At 68.7% G+C, this 9,760-nt stretch overlaps 1 protein-coding gene across 2 annotated transcripts in view; it reads left to right on the forward strand.

The window, feature by feature from the left end:
* Positions 1-1,466, forward strand: part of CCDC136 (coiled-coil domain containing 136) — a 40,883-nt gene extending 39,417 nt beyond the window's left edge. Inside the window, exon 9 of one of the 2 annotated variants that reach the window (XM_075924911.2) lies at positions 99-1,466. Coding sequence is in view for 1 of the 2 variants with exons in the window: in XM_075924903.2 (XP_075781018.1) it covers positions 99-206 (108 nt within the window). In the remaining variant the exon portion in view is untranslated. The remainder of the gene's footprint in view (positions 1-98) is intronic. The other variant, XM_075924903.2, reaches the window with a different exon arrangement.
* The last annotated feature ends 8,294 nt before the right edge of the window (positions 1,467-9,760 follow it).

Consider the following 9,760-nt stretch of genomic DNA (forward strand, 5'->3'; position numbering starts at 1 on the left):
TGCAGCCGCTGAGCGGCCAGGCGGGGCCGGGGGCAGCTGTCCATGGAGGCGGGGGAGGGCTGCGGGGCACGGCACTGACCCCCATCTCTGCCCCACAGGTCCCGGCCGGGGGGCTGAAGCCCATCATCCTCTTCGCAGCCATTGCCGCCGCCTTGCTCCTGTACCCCTGCCTGAAGAGGTCCTGCACGAGGTCCATGCCAGCCTGAGGGGCCGTGCCCGGGCCCACAGGCCCCGCTCCCTGCCCCCACAGCCTGCTGCAACTGGGGGGGCTGAGACCTCTGTCCTAGCCCCCCCAGCACCTGGAGGCCTCCCACCCTGGCCAGCCCTGCCATGGCAGTACCCCTCCTCCCCCCGGGTTACTGCCCTCATGCATCAGCGCTCTGGGGCAGGGACAGTCTGTGGGGCAGGGAAGGGAGACTCAAGCCCCCACCGCTGGGCCCAGGTTGCTGTTCTGTGGGTGCATGGATGGGGAGTGGCTGATAGAGGGGGTGGGCTGCAGGCTCCGTGGGGCTCCCCCTTGGCTCATGGCACCAGGCTAGTGCGGGGGAGCGTTGTCCAAGGGGTCCCTGCACATCAGCTCCCCAAGTACAACCTGCTCCAATGGAGATCTGGCCCCGCCCTGACCCACACACCTCCCCCCACCCATCCCTGCCACGGGGCATCTGGGATCCCCTGCCAGGCCCTCACGGCCACAGAGCAGCATGGCCTCGGGCGAGCGGCCCCCAGACGGGGAGTGGGCGGGACAGGCACCAGTCTGCCAGGGGTGGTGCCAGGTGTCCTGGGCTGGGCACAGACCCCCGCCCCTCCCCAGTCACCCCCACCCCCTAGCCCCTCTCCCACAAACCCTGCCTCTGCTGGCGGCACGCCCCAGGGCCCCGGCCTTGGCGGGACCCACCGCAATAAACGGGCACCCCCGGGGGCCACATGGTGCTTGGGCAGGGGCAGGGCTGGGCCCGAGCTGTTAGCTGGCAAGAGTTGCGATCTGTCTCGCCACGCGGGCGCTGCGTCCCCGGCGCCAGTCCCTCTGGAGAGCTTCTGTCTTTCTTTCCACTAATTCCTTAATTAAGTGAGCGCCCCCCCCCCCCGTTTCCCAGCGGCTGCCACCCCTTCGCCCGAGGGCCCCCCTACAGACCTGCCCTGTCACGTCCCTGGCCAGGCTGGTGCACTCATCTGCCCCCGCATGCAAGCCGTGGCTGCTGGCTGGGGGTGGCGTTTGCACACTCACTGGTGCCACGAGGCCCATGAACCATTGGCCCACACGGGCAGGGCAGGGCCTATGAAGGGAAGGAGGATCTCGGGGGTGGGGGGGAGCCCGCTGCCTCAGCTGCCAGCTTCCATCCCTGCCCAGCCCTGCTCTCTGGTCAGGGCTGGGGCCGCGGCTGCCCCCCAAGTGGCGGGCCTGCGGGCGCTCCCTCTGCGTGGCTGTTCCGTTGTAACTTAGTAAAAGAACTTTCTAAACCCACGGAGCCCTGGATCTGTCCTGGGGGTCACCGCGGCGGGGTGGGGGCCGAGCCGGACTCACACTGCGCCGGGGGGGGGGAAACCAGACCTCTGGGGAGGGGGTCTGTCCTTCAGGGGAGCCTCCAGCTGCTCCGAAGCCCTGGGCCAGCACCCTGCTCTGGGGAAGTCGATGGGAAACGTTGCCAACTGCAAGCGTGGGCTGTGGCCACGATGGCCCAGATGCCGTGGGGATGGGCACCAGCTAAGGCAGCGTAAAGCCAAACCCGGCATCAGCTCCTGGCTGGGGGTGTTGCTGGGCCCATCAGGGAGCTACCTGGAGGCACCCTGGCATCGCCCCCTCCGGGCGTAACTGTCCCCCGCCGCTGCTTCCCCCAGCCCCAGGCTCCTAGCCCGGCCTGGCCTTGTCCAGCCCCTCCTGTGCAGACTCAAGGCCAGGTCCTGGCCAGTTGCCCCCCACGCAGCGGAGAGCCGGGCGGGCCTGGGGATCGGGGCCAGCTGGGCTACGAAGCGCTGGCTCCCGTCCAGCTCCCTACTCCTCCCCCCGTGGCCGGAGGCTGCTCAGGGAGCCCCCGCCGGGCCAGCTGCGGAGGGGATGGCCGGCTGGCAAAGCGCCTCTCGCCAGCCCCAACCCCCTCCCGGGCTCTGCCCCCCTGCGGGGGCGAGGGCCCACCTGGCCTGGCACCGCACGCAGCACAGCGTGTTCTCTGCCGCTGGCAGGCAGCGTGTTCCTCAGCCGGGCCCGCGGCCGCCGGGTGCTTTGGGCCAGCGCTCAGCTGCTATATTGAGCTGCCGGGGTCAGGCACAGGGCGTGTCCGACGGTGCCAGGCTCCCGGGCTGGGCCCCCCCACGCCAGGGCTTGGGGGGCTGAGTGTGAGAGGCTGGGGCCCCCCAGGATGAGAATTCGCACCGTGCTGCCCCCCCCAGGCTGCGTCGCCCCCAGAACCGGCTCTCGGTTCTCAGCCTGGTCCTAACGCTCACTGGCTGAACCGCTTCCCTCTGTGCCCCACTGCCGGAGCAATCGCCCCAGAGCACCCCCACCTGCCAGGCTTGCCCCAGAGCCGGCTGCCCAGCCGGGGGGGGAGCAGAGGGCCCCGTGACCCTGCCCACGGAGGCTCAGTGGGGGCCGGTGGCTGGGCGGATACCGGCCCCAGAGCAGTGAAGAGATGGCTCCCCGGGGGTGGGTAGGCTGGTGCCGCGCAGGGGCTGTGCCCGGGCGGCTGGGGCAGAGCCCGCCTGGCCCTCGGCTGGGACTCTCTCTAACGGGCTGGGGGAGGGGCTGCCCGGAGAGGAGGGATGCTTTGCCCAGCCCATGCAGGCTCGAGCCCCCCGCTGCCTGGGTGAGCTCCCCAGAGGGGCTGGAGCAGGCGGAGCCCTGGAAGCACCTGCCCGAGGGGGTGGCCCTGGGGAGCTGGGCCCCAACCGCCCCTGGAGGAGCAAGCAGAGCGCCTGGATCGGCTTGGGCCCCAGCCAGCAGCGGGGGTCAGTCCTGTGGGGGCAGAGCCGTGGCAAGGCTGAGGGTGCACACCCCGCCCCAGGCCACACACAGACACCTGCCCCTGTTCTGTCTCTCCCCACTGTCACAAAGCCAGAGGACCTGCCCTGCTCAGCATGTACAAGACTTGCAGCCATCGTCTTCCTCCCCTCCCCTCCCCCGTCAGGGCCAGGCTCCTGGCGCCCGGTGCTGCCCACGCACAGAGGGGCCGATGCGCCGGAGGGGGGGGGGGTGTCGCCAGCAGTGGGGATGGCAGGGTGCTCCTGGGCTGGCGGAGCTGGTGGGATGGCAGGGAGATGGTGGTGGCGGTGGGCTGGGGGAAAGGTGATGGTGTCAGCGGTGGGATGGGGCTCGGCCGCAAGGAGCAGGCAGCTGAGCCTAAGGCAGGACCTGGATGCTGCTGTAGGGCACAAGGAGGGAGAGAGAGGTGGGCAGAACCGCCTGCTACCCCAGCGGGAGGCAGGAGTTGGGGCGGTCACTCCATAGCAGATGGGGCAGACGCCAGAGGGGCACGGGCACAGCGCCACCCCTCTCACTTGCTCCTAAAAACCTCAGAGAATGGAGAGTCCACAACCCCCCTAGGCAATCCATTCCAGTGCCTAACCCCCCCGACACCCCAACCTCACCCTTCCTCCCGTCAGCCCCTTGCTCCAGCCTCAGCGGTGCCGGAAAACCGTTCTCACGCCTGCCTCGTCTTCCCTTCTCCCGACTCAACACCCCCCTCGGTTCAACCTTCCCCGTGGCGCGCGGGTTCTAGACCTGGCTCTCCTCTGGGCTTTCTCCACTTTGCCCCCCTCTTTCCCTCCACGTGGCCCCGCAGCAGGACCCAGGCCTCCAGCCGAGGCCTCGTCAGCACGGAGCAGAGGGGGAACGACGGCTGGGGTCCCAGAACGAGGTCGGCTGTTTTAGCAACCCCGTCACACTCTTGACTCATATTTAGCTCCTGAGCCGCTCTGACGCCTCCGTCCCAGGCAGGCCTTTGCCATTTAGCATGTGTGTAATGGATTGTGTCTTCTTAAGTGGAGCACTTGGCATTTCTCCTGACAACGTCCCATTGACTCAGCCCCTTTCTCCAGGTCATGCTTTATTTTAATCCGGGGCGCCAAGGCACCCGCAACCCCTCCCAGCTTGGCCCCCTCTGCAAACTTTGGTAAGTGTGTTCTCTGGGCCATTATCTAAATCATTGATGAGGCTATTGAACAGAACTGGAAGCAGAACGCAGCCCTGCGGGACTCTGCTCTTCCAGCACGACCAGGAGCCATTAATAACTACTCTCCGGGAACAGTTTTCCAAGAGGTTCTGCGCCCTCCGGAGAGTCGCTCCGTCCAGGCGGTTTCCCTCCTTTGTTTTCGTGAGCGTTTCTCCGGTTTAGTCGCTCACGGATCCCTTTTCAACGGGAAAGAATTTCGCCTCCCGTCTGCAGCTGAGAAAGCGAGCACAAATAAGTAATAAACAAATGCGAAACGAGGTCAGGAGCTCAACCTTCACTTTAATTGCAACATAGTTAAAAACAAAAATCACACTGACTGGGTACAACGGTTTTGTACATCGGAAAACGTTATTGTAACGGTGTGATGGCGCGTTGGGGTGTCCCCGATCCTGCACCCCCAGAGCCCCAGACCAGTCTCCACCGGCCAGGAGAATAGAGAATAGAATAGGGGTGGATTGATTTTGCAGAATAAGGCACAGCACAGACGGGATGTGGCTACCGGGGGCAGGATGGCTCATGTCCCTAGGGTTAGGGTCCATCACCCCTAACCCCCAGCTTAGCCTGTTCTCTCCACACGTCCTAGACAGCAACTGCCTCCCCCCAAGGCCTCCCCCCAGCCCCGTGCTGGTCTCCCTTTGTCTCTCTCCCTGGGAGGCTGGGTTAATACCCATGTGGGTGAGTCGGTGGGAATCTCCCATCGCCGCGCAGGGGGACCCCGGGTTACAGAGCAGACAGCCCCCCCACTACGCCCCCAATGGAATTTTCTGGCGGAACCCCGGGCTTCCACGGGACGCCACGCGGGAAACGCTGTCTGGGTCAAACGGCGTACGGGAGCCAAGACAGACCCCAGCTGAGTGTCTGTCCCATCTACCTCCGCACGGTGCTGCATGAACTCTCCTTGCGCCTGTCCCCCTCTCCCTCGCGGCGGGATACCCGGGCACGTTTCCACCCAGCAGGCAGGGGGCTGGGCACGCCCGGCGCGGCTCCGGCCCACAGGCCGCAGCAGCCTGTGGGGTGACGGTCCCCAGTGCCTGGCGGGAATGTGCAAAGGGCGCAGAGTATTTCTGGCTGCTGATGCCTGGCCGGCTCTGACTCGGCCCTGTATTAATAGCGGCCCCGGCTCGAGTTCCCTCTCTTCCCGGCCATTCAGGAATCCCAGGCAGCCAGGCAGCCGAGGCCCGCCCCCTCCCCCACTGCCAGGGCTGGGACGGCAGCCTGGAAGTAACGTGGCCCGGTGGGGTGGCTCCATGGGACCCGGTCCAGCCTCCTGGTGCCTCCCTGCCCACCCCCCTCCCACAGAAAGCCCCCCCCCACCTCAATAGTCATCCCTGGACAGGGGTGCTCAGGCCAAGCTCTCCACTACTGAGGGGGAAACTGAGGCATGGCCGGGAGGTGACCTGCGGGAAGACACCCAGCAAGCCAGGCATGGGACACCCTGCTCACCTGCGTAGCCCACTAACCGTCCCTGCCCAGGCTTTGGGGCACCGGCTGATTACTGCAGGGTCTTCTGTGTACATGCTGGCCAGGGCCAGCCCCAGCCCCAGCCTTGGCCTTCGCCCAGGCAGCCCCCCTTGCTCTGGGCCGGGGCAGGATGCAGGCTCCGCGGTTCTGGCATGGCTGGGAGGCAGCGCATCTCTCGCCCAGGGCAGGGTGGCCTCTGGGCAGACGGTCCCCAGCTCCTCTAGCACCTGCCTGGTCACCATGTCTGCTCCCGGCCTGCCCCTGGTGGCCACCCCCAGTGCAGTGCTGGCTGATAGCCCGGGAGCTAAGCACCTGTGCATCTGGCGTGTGCCTGGGGAGCCGGTGGTGCTCTCGCCCCACGCCCAGGGCTGCCCCTCCACCCGGAGCCGGGTGCTCCGGCCCCGTGCTCCGCCGGCTGCCGATTTGTTCCGGCTCCGTGCTCGGCTGGGTCGATGGAGCTGGTAGCACCAGCGGGAGAGTCACCTTGGCTCTGACAGACGACAGGCTGCCCCCGGCGCCCGCCAGAGAGGGGCTCGGCCCCCTGGGTCACCAATCCGCTGCCCGGGCAAGGGCGGCAGCCGGATGGATCCCTGCAGGGGAAACCAAGGCAGAGCGAGCGGGCAGGGGCGTTGCCCAGAGGGAGAGTGGAGAATAGGACCCAGGCATCCTGAGCTGGGCCCCCCATAGGACACCACTCGCCTCCCCAAGCCCGGGTAGAGCCCAGCAAAACGCTGCTCTCACCACTCCTCTACGCTGCCTCCTCCCCCCACGCCTGCATTGCTTCCTAACCCTCCCCCATCCTATCCCGCCTTGGCACCCCCAGGGCTGACCCCCGCCGGCCCCCTGCCCTGCCGGCTGCGCACGCTGCCTCTCCGTGGCGCGGAAGGTTCCAGGGGCTGGCGGCGAGCCCGGAGAGGCCGGGTAACGAGGCATGACCGGGGGATGATTCATGGCCCGGACATCGGAGCCGCTTTCAATCCGAGCCGCTGAGTGAGAGACCGGAACTGACGGGGACACCTGAGCCCTGCCCCATGCCCCGCACCCGGGCCCCCTCCCTCGCCCGTGCAGGGCTCACGGGCCTTGCCAAGCAGAGGAGCGGCAGGAACCCTGGGTGGCCAGCTCTCCCGCCCGGGCAGCCTCTTCCCACGCCCGGCGGCTGGCTCAGGCCTGGCCTGTTTTGTCCCCGCGAATGGGGCCCCGGGGTGTCCTTTATCTCTGCACCTGCCCTGACACCTGCTCGGCTCTTGACCTCGGTGCTATCTTGTGGCAGGGAGTTCCACAGGCCAACCTGCCCACCTCCCTCTGCCGATGCCCCCTCCAACAGACAGCCTGGGGGGCTCCTCTCCAGCCCCCTGGCCCTGGGCTCCCCTCTCTTTGCTCCTCGTTTGTGAAGCTCCCCGCCCGGAGCAGTCACCCCCCCAACACCAGAGGTGAGGGTGGGCCGAGCAGACACACCAGCAGCCAGGAGAGAGGGAGGCTGACCTGGGCAGCGGGAGCCGCGAGCAGGACAAAGCCTCGGCCAATAGCAGGGCGTGGATGCCGGGGGAGGCGAGGCCAGGACCAGGAGCGGAGGGAGGGCTGCTGGGATGCCAGGGGGGCAGCGGTGGGAGACCCACGTGGGCACGCCCTGGTTCCCCAGGTCTCCCCCGGCCTTTGTGCTCTGGGATCCCAGGGCGGTGGGGGGGGTGCCCCGCCCCCAACGAGTGTGGGGACGCTCTGGTCCCGTGCAACACAGCGATGTCTCCCGCACGCTCACGGGACCATCCCCGCAGTGTCCAGTTTCACGGCCCGCTCCCCACGGGCCTTACGTGGGACGGGACGAGGCGGGGCAGAGCGCGGGAACAGACAGTCCCCCAGGCCTCCCTGTGCCGTGGCGCTCGGCCAAGTGCCACCCCCGGACCCGTCAGGAGGAGCTGGGACGACACGGGACCCGCCCTGCCCTCGTCCCTGGAGGAAACGCAGCCCGACACCCGATCCGCTCCGCTCCGGGGACCAGGCGGGTTATTTCTATCCAGGAAAAGCAGGTCGAAGGCAAAGCTGCTGCCTCGGAGTGGCGCTGCCAGGCAAACGGCGGCGGGCCCAGCAGGGCGCCCACCACGTGCCAGCCTCCCACCCGCCAGGGACACACCCCCAGGAGGTTCCCGCCGGGCTGACCCGGGCCAAGCTCACAGGCGGAGCTGGGGGAACCGCCGCACTGCTACAACCGAGACCCGGCTTCCCTCGGGGCGGGAGGGGATTCACCGGCCCCCGGGTGAATTGACAGGACACGCCTTGGGAGGGTGACACGGACACCCCGTTAGCATTCCCCTGGAAACGTATCTGCACATGCCACACCCATGGGGGGCAGGGGAGCCCCCCCTCTCCTCCGCGCCCTGGGATCCCAGAGCAAAGGGCCCAGGCAGAGACATTGGGACGGAGGCCTGGCAGGCGGGTCCCAGAGCCATTCCTGCCGGGGACAGTCGCTGGTCCTCCCGACAGCCGGACTCCCGTCCCCGTGACACCGGCGAGGGCCGCGAACAGGCTGGCAAGGGCCTCACACCCCATGCCCGGCTCTGGGCCCAACGGCCTATCAAGCCCCCAAAAGCCTCGGGCCCTCTGAACCAGGAGGCAGCACTGGTGCGATGGAGAGATGCCAGAGGCCTGGGAGATGCCCCCATGGCCAGGCAGGCCTGGTACCAAGGCCCGGCCCTAGGGATGGTCCTGGCTCTGGTGCCTTCCCCCTCCCCATGGGGAGAGCGAGTAGCCTCAAGGGGTTGGGTCCCCGGAGCTGGGCTGCCCACCCTGAGCCAGTGCACGGGAGCCATTTACCCCGGGGGGGGGGGCGGGAGCAGGTTACCACAGGGGGGATGGGACGTGAGAATGTTACCGGGGGGGGACACAGGACGTGGGGGCCCGGTGACCCCAGATGGGGTGGGACACAGGAGCCAGTTACCCCAGTGGGGGGGACACGGGACGGGGGAGCTGGTTACCTGGGGAAGGGGGATGCAGGAGCCGGTTACCTGGGGTGGGGGGGGAGACGCAGGATGCCGGAGCCAGTTACCCTGGGGGGGGGCACAGGACATGGGGCCGGGTTAAACCAGGGAGATGGGACACAGGAGCCAGTTACCCCGGGGTGGGGACACAGAACACGGGAGACAATTACCCTGGCGGGGGAGGGGGGCATGGGCCGTGGGGGCCCGTTACCCTGCAGGGGGAGGGGGACATGGGACGCGGGGGCTGGATAACGGGGGGGGGGGGGGAACATGGGACACAGGAGTTAGTTACCCCAGGGGTGGGTGGGACACGGTTGCCCCAGGGTGGGGACAGGGAAGGCGGGAGCCGATTACCCCGGGGGGGGGCGCATGGGACACGGAGGGGTCCCGGGAGACGGATACCCCTGGGGGTGGGACAAGGGACGCGGGGTCCAGTTACCCCGGGGGGGGGCCGCGGGGTCCAGTTACACCGGGGGGGCCCGCATGCCCCGGGGGGGGGGGCCGGTTGCCCCGGGGGGGGCCGCGGGGCCCGGATGCCAGGTGAGGCCCGTCCCGCCCCGCTCCGGGCTATTCTGAGCGGCGCATCATGAGAGAGGCATGAGGCTCCGGGCGGCCCCCTCCCCCCCGCGGCTTTTTCGGAGCGCTGAGCGCACCCGGCCCGGCTCTAGCACCTTCCACCCGGGATCCCCAAGCGCCCCACGCGGGGCTGCCGCCCCTCCGCCCCGCGCGGGGAAACTGAGGCACGGGGCGCCAGCCGGCCCGAGGACAGAGCCCAGCGCCCCGGCCGCCGGCTCCCCGCTCCAGCCCCACACGGCTCCGCGCTGCCACCCCCCCTGGGGTCCTGGGGGGGCCACGGAGCCCCCTCCCCTTCCCATTGTCCGCCAGGAGGGCGGCTCCCCCCGCGCCGGGCGCTCGGGGCAGTTAAAAATAGCAGCCAGATGTCCCGGGCGTGCGGCGCGGGGGGGCGCGGCGGAGCCAATCCCGGCCCCCCGCCCGCCCCCGGCGCCCAATGGCCGGGCCGGCCCTTATCGCGGCGGGGGGGCGAGGAAAGTTGCTCCCGGCCCTTACTTGTATATGGTCAGGGCCCGGCATTCCTGCGAGCGCGGCGGCCTGACGCGGGGCGCGGGGCGGGGGCCGGCCCCTTAAAACCCCCCTGCGCCGGGC

Source organism: Pelodiscus sinensis, chromosome 1, assembly GCF_052426305.1.
Source record: "Pelodiscus sinensis isolate ZL-2025 chromosome 1, ASM5242630v1, whole genome shotgun sequence".
In the NCBI taxonomy this organism is placed as follows: Eukaryota; Metazoa; Chordata; order Testudines; family Trionychidae; genus Pelodiscus; species Pelodiscus sinensis.